This window comes from Protobothrops mucrosquamatus, unplaced genomic scaffold (assembly GCF_001527695.2).
Source record: "Protobothrops mucrosquamatus isolate PMUCROS unplaced genomic scaffold, P.Mucros_1.0 scaffold564, whole genome shotgun sequence".
Taxonomy (NCBI): Eukaryota; Metazoa; Chordata; class Lepidosauria; order Squamata; family Viperidae; genus Protobothrops; species Protobothrops mucrosquamatus.
In genome coordinates this window covers 13,078-33,427 of record NW_015386867.1, presented here as the reverse complement: position 1 = coordinate 33,427, position 20,350 = coordinate 13,078, and the positions used below count along the sequence as shown (strand labels likewise).

The 20,350-nt window shown below is 38.3% G+C and overlaps 1 protein-coding gene across 1 annotated transcript in view; it reads right to left on the bottom strand.

Annotated features, from left to right (window-relative positions):
- The window catches only part of LOC107288589 (activating molecule in BECN1-regulated autophagy protein 1), a 104,176-nt gene extending 84,376 nt beyond the window's left edge, over positions 1–19,800 (bottom strand). Inside the window, exons 1-3 of the mRNA XM_015817221.1 lie at positions 19,739–19,800; positions 18,566–18,652; positions 8,448–8,630 (exon numbers count right to left, since the gene is read on the bottom strand). Of these exons, the coding sequence (XP_015672707.1) occupies positions 8,448–8,630; positions 18,566–18,652; positions 19,739–19,800 (332 nt within the window). The remainder of the gene's footprint in view (positions 1–8,447; positions 8,631–18,565; positions 18,653–19,738) is intronic.
- Positions 19,801–20,350: the final 550 nt, after the last annotated feature.

The window sequence follows — 20,350 nt, the reverse complement described above, 5'->3', positions numbered from 1 at the left end:
TATGGCATATATCTTTTCCATGTGTAAATAATATGAGCATTTTATAATAATTACACACAGTTCATTTGTCTGATGTGTTCTAATAACAAAATCCTCCTGTATCACATTCTTCAGATAAATGAGAACAAAGAAAGAGTTCAGTCATGCAATTGTGTTTCAAGGGGAAAATCATATAAGTAACTCAGATGAGATATGAAACATGTCCCTTTTAATGAGCTAAGTTATACTGCAACAGTTACAATAAAAAGAGGGCCTACAGAATGAAAGAAAGGATGGATTTTAAACAAGACATTTTGTACTAAATAGTTTTTTTTATCTGTATTAAGTAGCTGGTTCTTGAAGGTGGGCAGGCTTCAGAGTTAATGAGAAGGTGATGAACAATACCAGACAAGACTTTCAGACTACAAAACAATAGTCTCATATATTAGTATCTCAGTGGGTGCCAAAGAATACAATCTACATAGTCTTCATCACTTGCTGAAGACAGATGGCAAAATTGAGCAAGGCATCCTACATACGTAGAAACATTTCAAAAGACCATGAGATGCTTCACAGAGGTCAAACCTAATACTTTACATCCATGTATATAAAAATGATTTTTTTTTTTTTGCATCTAGTAAATTTTGAAACAACACATGAACTCTGTTAGGACAATTCCCTTGCAAAAAAAAAAGTAAATTGTAGTTTAAATAGAGTGATGTGTTTCCCTCCTCAAAAGCGGCTCAAGTTAAATGGAATCTCTTTGAGAGCCCCAAAGCTATATATCCACCTAGACCAGGGGTAGGCAACCTTGGCTCTTTTATGACTCGCGGACTTCAAGTCCCAGAATTCCTGAGCCAGCATAGCTGGCTCAGGAATTCTGGGACTTGAAGTCCGCGAGTCATAAAAGAGCCAAGGTTGCCTACCCCTGATTCCTAGCCAGACAGCTGGGTAGATATGAGAAATCAACTTTCCTTCATCAGCAATAAATTAATTGGGTTATTAAAGAATGTTTCCATATAACCCAGGAAAAACATCGCATAAAGCACTCAAATTTTTTAAAGCGTGTCGCACAAAAGAAACACCAAAATGACTGAGCTCATTTTCCAGGACCATAAAAGCAACCCAGTCTACACTTTCAAAACAGCTATTGACAACTTTGTGCTACATAGGATTTACTTCTGATCCTTTTACATCTTTAGACATTAAAACATCTAAAAGAGAGAGAAAAGGACACTCTGTACTCCTGACAAAGGTAAAAAGAAAAAGAAAAAAGCCTGCATTGTTTTTTCCACCCAGGAAAGGGTTACTATAAATGTAAATAAATATATGCAAAGAAAAGAGGCCAAGGCAATCAGCAACAGATTTCTGTGAAATCTCAGAGGAGAAAGGCTCTACCACAGTGGTTCTCAACCTTTTTAATGCCGCGACCCCAACCAGTCGTAAGTCGAGGACTAAACCGGTCGTAAGTCGAGGACTAAACCGGTTGTAAGTCGAGGACTACCCAACCGGTCGTAAGTCGAGGACTTTCCCTGCCCGGGAGCACCGCACATGCATGGTTCTGCCCCCTGCGCCTGCCGAGGCGTAGCTGGCAAGCGGCAGAGACAGAGCAGGCCGACCACCAGCTGGCCCAGCCCAAGGGAGGTAAGGCACCCACCGGAAAAGGGGAAAAAAATGGCGGACAAAAAAATGGCAGACAAAAAAAATGGCAGACAGCCTTGCTTGGCGACCCCCGTGAAATGGTCGATCGACCCCAAATGGGGTCCCGACCCACAGGTTGAGAACCACTGCTCTACCAGATTCTCTATTAGCCACAGAGGGAAAGTACATAGAAAGGATAGAATACCACCAATGCACAGAGAGGCAAGATCACAATAGAATGTGTTACCAAAAAGCCGAGCTAGGTCATACAACAGAAGCACCCTTTTCCCCCCCACTCAGCATGAAATCAAAAGCAGCCTTATTGCGGCCGACTGAATCATTCTCTTGAATGGAATCCTTCCGCCTGTGAATATTATCTGCAGGGGAACACATTTCCCCACAGGTATCTACCTAACTCTGTGAATGAAGATTGCAGGATGCCTTTGAGCAGTCAAATTTCTTTCCCTAGAACACAAATAAGAGGCAAGTAATGGAAATAACTGAGGATCGCTCTCGCTGAGCTCTCCCCAGCACAATAGGCTCCAAGCAGACTGCCTCACTCCTACTTCAGCGGCCTGTGGTGTTGTTTAGGGAAAGCTATTAGGAGGCTGATGCTTCTACATCTGTCCCCTCATTTGCATTTTCCACAAACAAAACTACAATGAAAAGGGGAAGAGACATTCAATCCCTTGGTGCTTCCGAGTGGTTAATTGCGGGCGCATGAAAATGACAGCTCCAAAGAACAAGGGGTTTGCTTTTTGCCATAAATTCTCTTTTCTGAAGATCGCTCCCTGCTGTTCTAGAAGAAGGTGCAAGCTCAGATGATCAAGTTCAAGAGGTATTTAACAGCAATAGAAGCAAATGAAAGGCTGGCATTTCTATCCCAACTGGTGGCATTACAAAATGAGCACAGATTGCAAAAGAGCCCCCCCCCTTCCAAGACTCGGCTGGAGACTGTTTTTTGAGGATCATCCTTTACAGGTCATATTCAGAAGCTCAATTAAAAACAACTCTGTAGTTCTGTATTTTAAATTCAGAATTGTAGCAAGGATAATGAACAAAAGAGGTAGGAATGCCTTCTCCCAGTAGAAAATGCCCAGTTATGGTTCCGGGGGAAAAGTACAGGTATGCCTGTAACTTATGACCCACCATTGGACTGGATTTTCCATTGTAAACAATGCAGCTGTAAAGCTAGATTTGTTAGACAGCATTGCTTAGCAAATATAATCACAGCAATCCTTGTTGCTGTCATTAACTAAGAAGTGAGTAGCTATCGCTATCCAAGCCACTTCAGGCTTAGTCCCACCCAGCTCCTAGCCACTGTAGATAAGAGTCTGCCTCCAATTCCCCCACCTGTGATCTCTTCTCTTTCATTGCTCTTTTAGCCATCCTGCAAAGTGGCAAGCAGCCCCAGAATCTGGGGAAGGGGCAGAGTCAAAATCAGCCCCATAGCTCCTTTGCATAAAGCTTCTGCACCAGGCTGGCCTTCATACTGTGGAGGGAAAAAAGCAGCTAAAAGCAATCCCAGAACAGCAATGTGCCCCCTCAAAACCCTTTATTTTTGCTTCAGCTTTTTGGGAGGTGGGGGGGGGGGGAAATGGTCGGACATGAAGCTCAGCCCCACTCAGAAGCTCTTTGCAATGGGCCTTTTTGGTGCCTCATAGCTCTGGAGTTGCTTTGGGCTTTGTTTTGCAGCACAAAACCCAAGCCCAGCCATCAGATCAGACACACCTTATCAGCAGCAGGAGCAAACAGATGATGATGGTCAGCTGGGGCACTGAAGCACAGGGTGGCAGGCAGCCAAAAGGACACTGATGGGGTGAGACACTTGGGTAGGAGGAGCTGAAGTGTCCCTGTAGTCAAAAGTGTAGGTTGGCTACCAAGCACCCAAATTTTGACCACATGACAACATGAATGCTGCAATGTCATAATAACTTTGAGCAGTTGTTGAACACATATTTGCCTGGGATTTCATGTGTTACAAATTACATTAAAGTGTAATACTCCTTTCACTTATTTTATATATAAAGTCAGCTAAATGTAATGTATCAGTAATTAGATTCAGTAAATGTTTGCACCACCTTTAGAGTCAATAACTGCGACTATAGTTTCCATATTTGATGAGAAGTAGCTCACACTGCTGTGTAGAAATGTGGAGATCTGCTTCAACTCAGTAATATTCATGGGGTTTCTAATATGAACTGCATTTTTTAACCTTCCAAAACATTGGATTTAGACTTCTTCATCTATTCCCTAATAGATGTGCTTCTATGTTTGGGATCTTTATCTTTATACACACTTGTGCTTCAACTTCAGCTGATGAAGATATGGCCTGATAATCTTCTGTGGAATTTATGTTTCTTTCAATAATGGCAAGTTGATGAGGCAGCAAAACATTATTATCATTATTATATGTAATATCCCAACTGTATTTTGTACAACTCTGGAGGACTTAAGGACTATCCCATGAGGTCAGACTCTTTGTTCCCCTGGCTTTGGTCAGAAGACCTGAGATCCACCAATAATTCATCCCCCCTCTGTGCCATGGACTCCCTGCGTCGGACCTATGTATTCCAGGACGGTCCTGCTGGCCCTGCGCGACTCACCCCTCGCGCAGGCCTGGCCCAGCAACATTTCTAGGGCCTACCTCGAGGACGGGACGTGGANCCCCCCCCCCCCCGTCTTCCAAGACTCGGCTGGAGACTGTTTTTTGAGGATCATCCTTTACAGGTCATATTCAGAAGCTCTGTAGTTCTGTATTTTAAATTCAGAAATTGTAGCAAGGATAATGAACAAAAGAGCTAAGAATGCCTTCTCCCAGTAGAAAATGCCCAGTTATGGTTCCGGGGGGAAAGTACAGGTATGCCTGTAACTTATGACCCACCATTGGACTGGATTTTCCATTGTAAACAATGCAGCTGTAAAAAGCTAGATTTGTTAGACAGCATTGCTTAGCAAATATAATCACAGCAATCCTTGTTGCTGTCATTAACTAAGAAGTGAGTAGCTATCGCTATCCAAGCCACTTCAGGCTTAGTCCCACTCAGCTCCTAGCCACTGTAGATAAGAGTCTGCCTCCAATTCCCCCACCTGTGATCTCTTCTCTTTCATTGCTCTTTTAGCCATCCTGCAAAGTGGCAAGCAGCCCCAGAATCATGTAGCTCTGGGGCTGCTTGCTATACTATGGAAAGCTGCAACTGCCCCTATCCAGTCCCAGTCACCCTTACTCTGCACTCCAAAATTCTTGCAACCCCCTGTGCTCCCCACCCTAACTAGCCACTGTCTTCTTGTTCCTGCAGTGTGCCTGGCCTTCTGTGCCAGGCTTGGGCTGGGGGGGGGGGAAGGGGCAGAGTCAAAAGCAGCCCCATAGCTCCTTTGCATAAAGCTTCTGCACCAGGCTGGCCTTCATACTGTGGAGGGAAAAAAACAGCTAAAAGCAATCCCAGAACAGCAATGTGCCCCCTCAAAACCCTTTATTTTTGCTTCAGCTTTTTGGGAGGTGGGGGGGGGATGGTCGGACATGAAGCTCAGCCCCACTCAGAAGCTCTTTGCAATGGGCCTTTTTGGTGCCTCATAGCTCTGGAGTTGCTTTGGGCTTTGTTTTGCAGCACAAAACCCAAGCCCAGCCATCAGATCAGACACACCTTATCAGCAGCAGGAGCAAACAGATGATGATGGTCAGCTGGGGCACTGAAGCACAGGGTGCAGGCAGCCAAAAGGACATTGATGGGGTGAGACACTTGGGTAGGAGGAGCTGAAGTGTCCCTGTAGTCAAAAGTGTAGGTTGGCTACCAAGCATCCAAATTTTGACCACATGACAACATGAATGCTGCAATGTCATAATAACTTTGAGCAGTTGTTGAACACATATTTGCCTGGGATTTCATGTGTTACAAATTACATTAAAGTATAATACTCCTTTCATTTATTTTATATATAAAGTCAGCTAAATGTAATGTATCAGTAATTAGATTCAGTAAATGTTTGCACCACCTTTAGAGTCAATAACTGCGACTATAGCTTCCGTATTTGATGAGAAGTAGCTCACACTGCTGTGTAGAAATGTGGAGATCTGCTTCAACTCAGTAATATTCATGGGGTTTCTAATATGAACTGCATTTTTTAACCTTCCAAAACATTGGATTTAGACTTCTTCATCTATTCCCTAATAGATGTGCTTCTATGTTTGGGATCTTTATCTTTATACACACTTGTGCTTCAACTTCAGCTGATGAAGATATGGCCTGATAATCTTCTGTGGAATTTATGTTTCTTTCAATAATGGCAAGTTGATGAGGCAGCAAAACATTATTATCATTATTATATGTAATATCCCAACTGTATTTTGTACAACTCAAGAATGCATACATCATAAGTGGGAATGAGTGACTGGCCTGAAGTCACCCAGGTGTCTTTCATCTTGAAACCATGACATTACGCTTCCTTACTTGACAGCTGATATGAGATTCTTCTTTTAAAATATGGTTTATGTATGTCATTAACAATACCTACGTAGTCTAAAAAAGTTTCACTCCTGACTCATCTGTCACCACAATGTAAAAAAGGTGTTGAGACTCTAGAAAAAGTACAGAGAAGAGCAATAAAGATGATTAGGGGACTGGAGGCTAAAACATATAAGGAATGGTTGCTGAAATTGGGTATGTCTAGTTTATGAAGAGAAGGATGAGGGGTGACATGATAACAGTCTTCCAATATCTCAGAAGAAGGAGTCAAGCTATTCTCCAAAGCACCTGAAGGCAGGACAAGAAGCAACGGATGGAAACTAATCAAGAAGAGAAGCAACCTAGAACTAAGGAGAAACTTCCTGACAGAACAATTAACCAGTAGAACAACCTGCCTCCAGAAGCTGTGAATGCTCCAACACTGGAAGTTTTTAAGAAGAGAATGGACAGCCATTTGTCCGAAATGGTATAGGGTTTCCTGCCTGAGTAGGGAGTTGGACTTAATGACCTCCAAGGTCCCTTCCAACTTTATATTACTATTACTGTTGTTGTTATTGTTGTTGTTATTACTACTACTACTACTACTACTACTACTACTACTACTACTACTACTACTACTACTACTACTACTACTACTACTACTACTACCGTATCCCTCCAGCTGTCCAGAGAATCTCCAAACACTTTTGGGGAAACTTAAAACCTCATTCTGGATTTCTTTCTGACACTTTGGATGATTTTATGCTGTGCTCTCAGAGAAAATATGATATGATGATGGATTAATTGTGTCCCAAAACTCCTTTCAGCCCTAAGATTCTCACTGTGGACTGGCAGATCACCAGTTTTAGAAACTTGATCATTTTTTCTAAACTAATAGGCATAACTATTTTTATTACAAAGGTCTTCAGAAATCTGAGTGGGGCATGACTTGTCTCTAAAATTTGAATAGTGAAAACTTCGCTACGATGAAAATATCCAAAGTTTATCAAAATAAGGTAAATCAACTCTAACTGCTTGATAGTTTAATTAAATAGTTGGATAACTGGACCTAATTATTCTTTTAACTGGCTCAATTAAACTAAAGGAGTGATTATTTTTTCACACCGATACATTACATTCTTGATGACTTTGTTAATTGAAAAGACAGGCATTAAAAAAAAACCCAAACAAACCAAAGGTGGGAAATGCTCTTTTACAGAACTCTAGATCAGCAGGAAGATGTCGCCTCTACTCCCAAAAGCTTAGCTATCTGATATATAACAGAGGGGTTTCTCTGATGTGGCTCCCACTCTATTCAATGCTTTCCCTAGAGAAGTAATTTAGTTCCTACTCTTTCAATAGTCAGAAAATAGCGAAGTACATGTTTCATCAGACTTTTAGCTGTCAGAATGATTTTTTTACTATTTTGAATTCACTTCTGATTTTAATTCTATAGATTTTATTATTGTTTTACATGTTTTATTTTATTATAGTGAGCCACTTTGAGTCCTCATATAACGAGAAAAATACAAAATATAGGAATCATAATCACTTGTTTTTTGAAAAAATAAATAACATACCCTTAATATTTGACATGGTAGTAAAATGTTGTAGCAGCTGTTCCCCTATCCTTTATCCCCTATCCTGATTCCCCTATCAATAAAATAATATAATCACGTGGGACCCAGCAGGTGCATTTCCTGTTGCTGCATCTATCCTTTACAAAAATATTCCCATCACCATCACTGCATGTCACCAACCCTGTGCTGTCCTTTAGGCAGGCCTTCAAGGTGTGGCTCTTCCCACAGACATTGGGTTAGGATGACATGTCAACCTGCTAAATTTGTGTACTGGGCATCTGTCTCCTCCTGGCACAGATGTTTTTATTGTTGTGGTCCTTCTGTTTCTTTCTACAGTGATGTTTTTAATCCTTTTGTAAGCTTCTCAGAGTCACTTGATGAGTGGGCACCCTTAGAAACTGGAGGAAGTAGGAAGGAATAAATATATATTGATTGTATAAATTATCTATTTTAATGCCCACATTTTTATATTCACTGAAACAACAGAAATGCACCTCTTTGGGGTATAACCCAAATTAGTAATACTGCTGATACTTTGATTTTGACAGCTGAACAGATTCCCAGTATTCGCTTACTTAATTTGTCGTTCAAATGATAAACAGCTTGAAAAGTTAGAGAGGGCAGCAGTGGGTACAATTTGTCTTCCATGTATTTTAAAAGGACAAATTAATCAGTATTGTAAAGTCTAATTTTGAGAAAAATGTATTCAACCTACTTGCTTTTTAACATGTACAAAGCATTTTTAAAATAAAAAGCAGACAAAAGGTAAAATAATTAATTCATTGTATTAGAATAAAGAACTTACTCAAAGTCTTCAAATTCCAGGTCATTTCCTTCTACAGATGGACCTGCATTCTCAGAAGTGGAAGCAGAAGATGAGGAAGAGCGGAGGCGATTTTGCTGATACCGCATGGAGCGCTGGCGAATGCTATCTCTGCGTGAAAGATACTGGATCATTCTCTGGGCATAATAAGCAGCAGGTGACAATCTGAAAAATTAAAATATTGCTGTTAGCTCAAAAACAAATCATGCTTCTTTACATTGTAGGATTATAATACAATATTATTACTTATATTTTTGTCTGAAATAAATAGAGGACTTGTTCTAGTTTCTGCATATGGATTTAATTATGAGCTAGAGATCTCTGCTTGAACATCTTTATCTAAAATCCTTTATGTTTTGTTTATGCGGTTTCAAATTCACTTTATAATATAGAAGTTTGAAAACATTAATCAGAGTAATAGGAAGGCTGATTGACACGACTAGTCCATGCTAACATGGCTTAATGAAGTATTTAAAAAGCAAGCTGAATACTTATACTTATTTTTTAAAAATATTTTTACTTTTTTATTATTTTATACTAATAAAGAAGAATATTTGTAGCTCAGGGTTGACATGAGGGGTCCTTGGTGCTCTTTGAGTTTGCTTGTTTTCTTGCAGACGTGTCATTACTCAAACTAGGTAACATCATCAATGCTAGTAAGGAGTGTTGTTTGTTGTCAGTTTATATTCTAGTGCAGAGGTATCAAACTGCCGGCCCATGGGCCGGACACATCATCCAGAAGCCGCGCCCACCCCAATGCCGGCAATAGCAAAATCGTCCCGATATGTTGCACAGCATCAGGTGACGTCGCGAGTTTGGCATTTCTGTTCTAGTGGCTTGCCTGTCAGTATTGGTGGGGGTGGTCTTAGAGATTCTTTGATTGGACTGTTGGCTGTTGGCTTCTTTGGCAGTTTCTTGATTGAGGTATTATTTGATTGCTGATCTGATGTTAAGATTGGAGTTAATCTATGCTGATCTAAGTGCTGATTGCTGGTGGAGAGTTCCTTGGGTCTTTTTGTTCCTTTTGGGGCTGGGTGATAGTCTCTATATCTATCATGTTTCCCCAAAAGACCTACCCCAAAAATAAGCCTTCGCTTGAGTTTTGGGGTGGGTCTAATAATAAGCCCTACCCCAAAAATAAGCCCTAGTTTTGCGAGGCGCACACCTAAAAATCAACCTAGGGGTTGGTGGGGGGAAGAGCTGCCCCTTGCGCCCCGCACCCACTTACCATTGCAGCCAGGCCTCCCATGGATTGACACTTGCCTTGCCTCGCCTCACCAGCCCACTTCTTCTGCGGCATCTCCTGGTCTGCATTTTGCCGTCAGAGGCTTTTCCAGAAGGCATCTGACAGCGAAATGCAGGCCGGAGCTCCATTTTTAGCTGCAGAATGAAAGACACCTGGTGCCTCTTTTGGAGGCAAAAAAAAAAAAAGACTGGGTCTTATTTTCGGGGAAACATGGTATATAGTCTATAGATGTTGTTAATGTCTACTGATGGCTGATTTGTCAGGGTGCCAGGTTTCTAGAAATTCCCTGGCATTTGAAGTACCTGGTTGTTTGAAGTGGAGAGTTAATGGAGCGTTGGAGCCAACCCAATCAAAAATCAGGGATGTGACTATAGATGAGGACGAAATCCTGGTCTCATTTGATGTCACAGCCCTGTTCACTTCTACAGATCCAGAACTACCCAAAGAAATCCGTGACTACATTGCTCCACAGCACACCTGACTTATTAACCAAATACATGAAGATCAAAACACCCAGGATCATGGATCTCATGAACCTCTGCTTTTTTTCCTCTCTCCCTATCTTCTCTCTTGAAAGCAATAAAATAAAGGATAGGGGAACAGCTGCTACAACATTTTACTACCATGTCAAATATTAAGGGTATGTTATTTATTTTTTCAAAAGTATATTATGCTACATTCTTTCTGTAATTTGAAATAAAATATCTACTTCAAAAGAAAGCATTTTTTTCATCCATTTCTTGCACTTGAACTCTGAGTGGCACACAAGGGCATATTCCAAAATGATTCAAGCCAAGGCAAAATAGTAGACTGGGAGAAGGACAAACCGATATGAGATTTAAAGTAGAATATGTGTGCCTTTCTGCAAGTTTATTGTAGGAAATAAGTTCATACTCATAGAGTTTAAATATTATTTATTCACTTCTGGCATTAGACTGATATATTGTGAAGTCAAGGTAAAGAATAGATTCACCTGATTACTTAAACATAATTCTCCTTGGAAATATTTTTGATTGTTCTAAGTCCTGGCCCAAATCATACAATGAGCTTCTTTGGCTTAGGGTAGACTAGATCTGGGTTACTCGGCTCCTAATCCAACTTTTTAATCACTTCACAGCCCTCTCTCTGCACTCCTGGCCTACTGGAAAGTCTTTTCCATCTGTGTCATGGGGGTCCCACCAGGAATGCTGAAATCATCCAAGATGATAAATCAAGGCCCACTTCTAGTTCAGTCAGAGAAGTTGCCAGGGAACATAATAAATTATCCTGTCCTTTATCTGTCCTATCTTGCTGGCCAACATCAAGTACATGCCATCAAAACTGGTACCAGAATATGTTTCTATGTTCTTCCAGATTAAAACAAAGGGCATCTTAAATAAAAGCAGCCACTATAAAAACAATGGCATCCTTTTAATCAACCTTTATACAGTAATACTTTATTGTATCAATACTTTATTCCAATATTTCATAATTTGAGCAGATTGGCTGAGCTTGGACCACTGAGTGCTCTCTATGTGGGGCTGCCCATGCAAAGCATTCAGAAGTTGCAATTGACCTATGATGTGGCAGTACTGGCAGCATGTCAATATATGTGTATGTAAAGTTACTGCTCTGCAAGCTATACTGGCTCCCAATAAGGCTCCAGATGAAATTCAAGATGCTAGCTGTTACTTATAAAGCCCTACATGGCACAGCACCAGGTTATTTGCAGAACCATCTATTTTTGATGGTTTCTACTCACCCCACCAGATGTGATAAAATGGGTATACTCCAGGTTCCTTCACATCTCTTTATTGTGCAACCTTTCCTATGGAACTGTTCACCCTCCCCCGATTCAGATGGCCCTGACCATGTAGGGCAGGTATGTCAAACTCGCGACATCACATGACGTCACGCAACGTACTGGGCCGGTTTTGCCATTGTCGGCAATGGGGTGGGCGCGGCTTCCAGATGACACGTCCAGCCTACGGGCCGGCAGTTTGACACCCCTGATGTAGGGTTTCTATAAGGCATTACAGACCTGGCTTTTATATAAAGCACTCAATCTATGAGGTCAGGTGAGCCTGGTAGGTTACTTGTTTGCTGTCAAACAGTAAGAGGGAAGGGATTTATTGGACTTCTGGCTCATTGTATATTGATTATTATTGTAATTGTTTTAATTGTTTTGGACTGCTGTTACTTCTCTTTTATTATTGTTAGCTACCCAGAGTTGAGCAGTGAGTTAAGCTGCCATATAAATTGTTTTAATTTATTAAATGAGATTTTTTTTAAGAATGATCAAATTACCAGATATAAAATATACTTAATAAAGGAAGAGTCTTATTTAAAGCATACATTCCCCAACTGTGTAAAAAAATAAAAGCAACTGTTTTGTAATGGAATAAAGTATGGAATACTACTATTATCTGCTGACATTTTCACTATTTTTTGGTATGCACTTTCTTCCAGAGAGGATAATTCTAATATCTGACTCAGCACATATAACACATGATAGTGATTATGACTGTATCAGATGTAGACAGACAATGGGGAAGGATTTCCTTCAGCGCTGTTTATAGGCTCCAAAAAAATTGGAGTTGCCCACTGTAGAAACTGGATATTGTATTAAGTAGGCCTTTGGATTCATCCTGCAAAGCTTTTACATTTCACTTAACGAACAATTACTTTTCTGACAAAAAAATAACAAAATCTGACTAACAAGTAGCTGTGGTATATAATAGATGATGTTAGAAAACGTTATGCAAAAATACACCTTAGGCTGTAAAAAGGCATAAAACAAGACTATTTAAATACAGGTACATGTGAATTGGGTGGCTGACAGCTTTAAATGTATTAACACCAACATCTTGAAACAAAAATCCAAGTAATAAAACAGCTTTCAAGAAAAGGTTGAGTGCAACCTTTACAGCAGTAGCATCACTAATGACGTTTCCTCTGTAATAATAATTCTTTTCATAAATTAAACAGAAAAGCAAGAGATTGAATTTTGATCCCCAAAAGCTCATTTATCACAAAGCTAGTGTTTATTTATAAAACAAGCTGATTTGACAATTTTTAAGGAAATGTTCATGGAGCTTGGAAGACTGGGTCTCAAATATTTGTATTGCAAACCTCTGTGAACTGTGACATTTCAGAAATTGTCACCTATTTTGCTTATCAATGACCCTATCACCTTGATTTTTCTAACTTTCATATAACTCATTTTTCAATACTTTCTTGCCTTGATTCAATCGATGAGATCTTTTCAAAACATCTCATTATTTCCAAAAAGATCACTGTTGCTTTAGCATATTTAAACACGGTAAATATGAATCACAGAAGTAATTGATTTAATGTACAATATATTGATCACCTTACTTTTCCTACAATGTTTCCCTTCTTCATCAATCTGCATTAACAGAACAATCTTTCTCTAACTGCTCATTCTTCCATTAGTAACATTATTCTCATTCATTTTAGTCATATGGGCAGTCCTTGATTACAATAATTTATTTAACAACAGTTTGAAGTTACAACAGCATTGAAAAACAGTAACTTACAACCAGTCCACACTTACGATCATCAAACCACCCTCATAGTAATGTAGCCAAAATTTAGGTTCTTGGCAACTGCCATGTACAGTAGTGGCCAAACCTTTTGGGAAAAGTGTACAGTAGAAATGCCACCTTTGGTTAAGTTTCCACCATTTTTTCTTCTAATTTCTTTATAACTGTAGCCTTGTTCACTTAATAATACTATTTTACATCGCTTTCTGGGCAACCAGTCAACTCTTTGCACCATTACTTTAATTTTATTACGTTTTACAAGCTCACTAAATGAAAGAACACAAAAAAACCCCAAACAACTTGATAGCGATCACATAACACAGAGACAGATGTCCTCCTCTCAGCTTCAATACATGACATCAATAACTGAATCCTACTGTGATCTGATTGGCTCATTGCCAAAACAAGATGACACCTGATTGGCTCTCTAAACACTCATGCTCATTGGCTACAATCACATGAAGGAAAGCTACCTGATATCAACCTAAGCAAGTTGTGCTTCCTTTTTCTGGTTATTTGGCTATAACTTTTCATAGAATACAGTACAGATAATTGAACAAACTATGTTGTATTACATTCTTGATTAAACTATCTTTCCATTGATATATAATCTTATGGTACTACTCCAAAAAAAAGTGGTGTTATTAGCCATCAAACCTCAAAAATACACTTTTCCCAAATGTTTCCACAATTTTGGCCACTACTGTATTTACAATAGTTGCAGTGTCACCTGATGACTATTTGCAACGTTCCCAGCTGGCTTTCAACAAAGCAAAGTCAATGGGGGAAGCCAGATCTGCTTAAGGATTGCATTGTTTGCTTAAAGACCATGGGAGAAAAAGTCATAAAATTTAGCATGGCTCACTTAATGACCGCACTGCTTAGCAATGAAAGTTCCAATCCCAATTGTGCTTACAGGTTGAGGACTACCTGTATACCTTGTTTCCATAATCCATTTTGCTTGAAGACAGGTTTTAGGATTCTAGTATTTGAGTGAGCAGACACGGAGTCCACATTTTTCCAAATTATGTTTTATTCATGTTTTTTTTAAAAAAGGACTTATCAACAGTAGAATCTGTATCTAAAAATATGTTTATATTATTTCCTGTTATTTCACCATTTCCTAATTTTTCAAAAGTACTTTCAATAAATATCACTGACTATTCTTTTAATCCCCATTTTACTCCAATCCAAATAAGTTAATATTTTCTCCTATTATCAATTTTATTTTTAAAAAATTATATGGCTCTCCATCTCAACAATCTTAGCAATATACAAAAAATAAACAGACCACAACAAAAAGGACAATGGTCTATTTTCCTAATTACTATTTATGAAACCCTATTAACAATTTAGCACATCTAAGTTCTATTCTAATTTGCTCAGCTTTATTATTCCATGTTGTTTATAGAGTCTGTGAAGTCTCTGTTTAAGCTCTGTAAAGCTTACCATGTTTCACTATCTAAAACAGACACTGAACTGCCCAGGTCACAAAATTTCTAAAGATATATATTAAGGAATACTTAAACCCAATTTCCAATTATTTTTTAATGCAGGTACTGATCATTTACAGAGTGACCATTAATAATAGGGACAGTCTTTTATCAAATCAAGTTTATAGTGTAATTTATTTATTTAGTACTACAAGAGGGGGAAAAAAGGAAAGAAGAGGTTACAGTAACAATGAAATGACTAAACTCCATTACATATTTTCATCTCTCATTTTGTAGGACTATGAGGACAAAGGGCTTAAGCAAAGACTTTGTGGGAAACACTGCTTGTTGAAGAAATAAATTATATATGGTATAGGTTTCTGTGAGCAATTTCTAGGAATAAGAGAACAAGAAAGTAAGTTCTATTACATCATTATCTCCTCTTTTGTATATGTTTATTAAAATAATACAGTTGGAACTCAACCAGAATTCCATTCAGTATATTCTTTTACAGTTCTCAAGAGAAACTTATTTTTATTTATTTTATTTTATTTATTTAGGAGCACGATCAATATTTAAAAGAAGACCATATTGCAATACATCACATATAAAAGCAATCCTATAAACTAGCAATAAAATAAAATTTATGCAGAAAAGACTGAAGAAATTTACAGTGTAAAGGAGATACCATATGATTTTGGCAATCCATATGGCTATTGTTAAAAAATTAGCAACCTTGTTTGTAATATTTACCTAGGAGAAAAAGAATAACTTTCTGTTCAGAGGAGCAGAAGATTGCTATCAACTGATGTTATGAGTTCCATCTTTCATTTATTGTTCAGAAGGCATTCAAGTAATACATGTGAAACAGATCCTGCTTCTGTATCAGAACATGCACAAAATGCAATCTTTATAGGGAATATTGATTTATCTACTAGTTGTTGCCCCTATAAATAATTTGCCAATTTGGGCCAAGATGAAAAGTCTACTATGTGAAGTATGGGGAATGCTATAAAAATATCTGGGAATGGAGCAAGGAAGGATGGTTACAGATGGAGGTGACAAACTTAGTTCCATCAGTTTGGAGATTTAGATCCCAGTTCATCTACTAAAGGCTGACTACAGTTTTATTGGGGATGAAACCAGCTAATGTTGGAAAAGAAAAGCCGCCATAAACCAGATTGAGATTGATTTTTCTTGTTAAGGAAGATTCAAACCTACATAGTGAGGTGAGAATTTGCTTCAGTCAGAATCTGAGGAAACGGAGCTTCAAATGGGTCCCTAACAAAGCAGGGCCCAAAGTGGCCGACCTACGGGACTGCTAAACTTAGTGGGGCAAAGAACAAGCAGCTGGGGGGGGATGTTCGAGAAAGTAGTAATGGAGTGTTGATGAGGAGCCCAAGGATTGGGGGGGGTTCCCTCAGTTTCAGTCAGATGGAAGACCCAGGCTGGAGAAGAGGACACGGCCCGGGTCACTGGTGGCTGTAGAATCAAAGCCAGATTTTGCAAGCAGAGGGCAATAAAAGGGTTGGTGCTTCAGTGACACCTTTATGGCCATCTTGATCTTTTTGATCAGGATGGACAGTTGCCTGAAATGGTATAGGGTCATCTGCTTGAGCAGAGGGTTGGACTAGAAGACCTCCAAGGTCCCTTCCAACTGTATTCTGATTGATTGATCCTAAGGAGATGCATCTTAATTCCATAAGGACACAATAAAAAATCTAGGTAATAATCTTGTAAAATTTGGACTGTTTAGTTTCTTACCTAGAAACATCCTTATAAAAACATAATTGGGTGCCATATAGAACTGAGCCCAGCACTTTAACTCTGAATAATTTGACAGCTGCTGCTACATGCGTAGGGCATGCATATTTAATAACTGCAAAGGATGCTTTTGGAGATTTCGTAAGAAAGTCCTTTGTTTAATTAATCCACTGAGTAAATAATTGAATGTCTACATGCTTAGAGGTTGTAACTTGCTCTGTTGGGTTTACAATTGATCTTCCAGCTAATTCAAGACTTGAAACACTTTTTGGGGAGAATATTAAGAGCTTTGTTTTAGAATAATTGATCACAAGGCATTCCCTATGGAAGTTAAAGTTTCAAGGCGTCTGCACAGGCCCACCAATTTTATGGAAAGATTAGTCACATCATCGGCTGAGAACAGAATTGGAACAAGGTGATGGACTAAAAATGAAGAGTGAAATTCTGGTTTAACAGACTTCTATCATATCATTAATAAACTACACACACACACACACACACACACACACACACACACACACTCTTATACTTTATATGCAACAATATAAAATTCTACTGTTTCAAGAAACTTGGGAAATAGAGCCTCCTTTTAATACATATATATACATACATACATACATACATACATACATACATACATACATACATACAATGGTTACTTACTCTCTCTGTTAGGCCTAGCCAGAAAGGTGGCTGGGGCTTTCAAGGAAGAAAATATTTACCTGTGGAATTTTTTTGTGATCAATTACCTGTTACACTCCCTCTAAAAATTGGCCCTATCACTCCTTCTTTTAAATGTTTACTTTCCATTTAAGAACAATACTTCCCAAATTAACAGTAGTTGGGATCATTTGATTCTTAGATTTCACAACTAAATTTTCAAACTGCAATCATATTTGTCAATGAATTTAATGCTATGGACCCAATGACAAGGCTATTTCCGTATTATAACATCCATACTCCTCAGTAACCACTTTTTCTTCATGAAAATCAAAAAATGCTGAGTTTAATATAGGAGAATTGAGGTTGTGACAAATGATATCAACATTTGATCTGAAAATGCTTATGGAGCTATGCCCAGAGACGAGCTAACCTTTTAGGATCCTTAACAGGAGGAGTCTCAGCATTAGATTATAGTTTTAATGCCTAATTACTTTGCCCTTCATTGTATTTCCACATTGCTTTCCATCTGTGAAACAGCCACTAACTCTTGAAAGGATCCTTCACTATTAAATTAGTGAAGCAGAGCCAGCCTTTACAAAACCCTGACTCTCTGGTTACTGACAATTATTTCCAACCAATATAGTCTAATAAGATGCCTAAGGCCATGGCACAATTCTCTGAAGTGCCAGAAGTCAATAATCTGAAAGGGTGTATAAGCACGGCTAGTAACACTTTGCCACATTTCAACAAATGATCATTTATGTTTAAAAATTACCTAAAACCTGGTCAACCCCCATCCCCTTTTCTTTCAAACCAGCCATTTAAACCTTGGTTTAACAGAGAATGTGCTGCTGTTAAAGCACTGGTAATTTGTGCTTACAGGAATGCCCAAATATATAATCATCCTTCTTCATGGAAAAATCTCAGTACTCTAAAAAAGAGTTACACAAGATTTCTAAAGGAGAAGAAACAACATTATGTATCAAAGAACTGGGTAAAACTTCAACAGACTAAAACAAGCAAAGATGTTCTCACATCTCATCTCCCAATCTTCAGTAAAATACAGTTTTGACTAACAACAATAATTTAATGTTTACTGATTCTTGGAATAGGCATTTTTACCTTTTATTCAATATATCTGTAGGTGGAGATCCTTCTATTTTGCCATCAGACGATCCCCTTTCTATCTAATATAAAGAACTACAAAAACTAATTTCTCAATTAAAAAATATCAAAACTCAAAGAAAAGACACAGTTTTACTCCAGTTCCTAAAATCCAATCCCATCAGGTAAGCATTTGCGCTATTCCCTCTCTTCACTGACATAAATAATTATTTCCAGATTCCAAAAGATTGGCTTAATTCCATTGTTCTTCCTATACACAAAAAGTCTGATCCTACAATTATTGCCCTATCAGGACAATTACACAGAACCCAATTCTGTTCTTACCTAGCTGGATCAGGATAGATAGGATGTTCGCGGGATCCTGCCCCATCATAACGTGAGAGTGAAATGAGTGAAGATTCCAACAGCCTCCTACAAAACAAAAGCAAAAAAAAAATTAAGTATTCATTATTCCACCTCTTTGGTTTCTTGTCTCCTCCAAAATGAAAATTCTGAATGTCTTGAATATCACACATTTGTTTTGATTTTTTTTGCTTATTTTGGCCCAACAGTCACCCTAAGCACAGCAAATACTTCAACTCTATTAAAATATTGCCTGCTTTCTCCTTCCCCACATGTTTATTATAAGGGTTTGGCTAAAAATGGTACCATTTATGATGTAATCACCATATGATCCAAAAGAAAAATTAGCATTTGTGTGTTATATTAATTACCTACCAAGAGGCGAGAAATCCTACAGATTGGGAACCTGGAGCTGTAGGAAATGATATGCAGTTCCCAGATAGACCTCCTGGTTTAACTACTGTAAGTTCTTACACAATTTTGTTTTATTTAATATTACAAAAATGTAAATGTAATAGATTATGGAATTACCACTGCGTTACAGATATTATGATACACATACAGAATAGGGAGTTGGGCTAGAAGACCTCCAAGGTCCCTTCCAATATCATCATCATCATCATCATCATCATCATTATTATTATCATTATTATAGTTACCCTTGGCAATCACCATTTTCCCAGTACAAAACCTAAGATACCCTATAAGAAATATTTTTAATCACATATACAGCATAGAGCATATAGAGCAGTGTTTCTCAACCTTGACAATTTTAAGGCATGTGGACTTCAACTCCCAGAATTCCACAGCCAGCAATGCTGGCTGTGGAATTCTGGGAGTTGAAGTCCACATGCCTTAAAATTGTCAAGGTTGAGAAACACTGATATAGAGTGTCAAAAGAAGTGCCTGGGAACTCTTATGCAAAGCTTTCTGCATATATTTTTCAAGTTTTTTTTTCCTCTCTGTACAACAGTACTTTCAAGATTGGAATATAATTGTGTGAGGAGCAAGTCTAATTTCTAAAAGTAGGAAATTATGTGCTGCTTTTGAATACATTTGAGTTACCCATGTTTATAATGAGTAATAAATAATATTAAAAAATACACTGCAAATCCCTCCCCCAGCCCAGTACAGGAAATCACAATTACTACATACCATAGGCCAATTGCCAATCTTTTTGTGACAGTAATTAGATTAGTGCAATATACTTTGCTCATGGCTGTCCTTGAAGACGTTTCAGAAGCTGCAATTGATTCAAAATGCAATGCCCTGACTGCTGACAGGAGGATGTATGTCCATAGTACGACACCAATGTTGAAGTTGAGATTGTTAGTAATAGGCTTCCAGATCCAACATATAGATCAATTGGTTCAATCCCTCCCCAGTGCAGGAATCCACTAAAACATCCAAACCTGTTTGAAACCTTCAGGAATGTAAAATGTGCCCTAGTTCTAGGTTAGATCACTGCATTACTTAAAAGCTCTTGCCATCAAGAAAATCCCAATTTTCAACCTGAATCTCCATTGTTTTAATTTTAACATGATGGACCATGTCTTGCTTTGGTTGCAACAAAAACAAGCCCATTCTCTAGCCTTTTCAATATCTGAAGACTACATTGTACTCTTATGTTCTCTTCTGTGAGTTAAACATGCCAAGCTCTTAACTCGAGATGACCTCCAAGGTCCCTTCCAACTATTATTATTATTATTATTATTATTATTATTATTATTATTATTATTATTATTATTATTATTATTATTATTATTA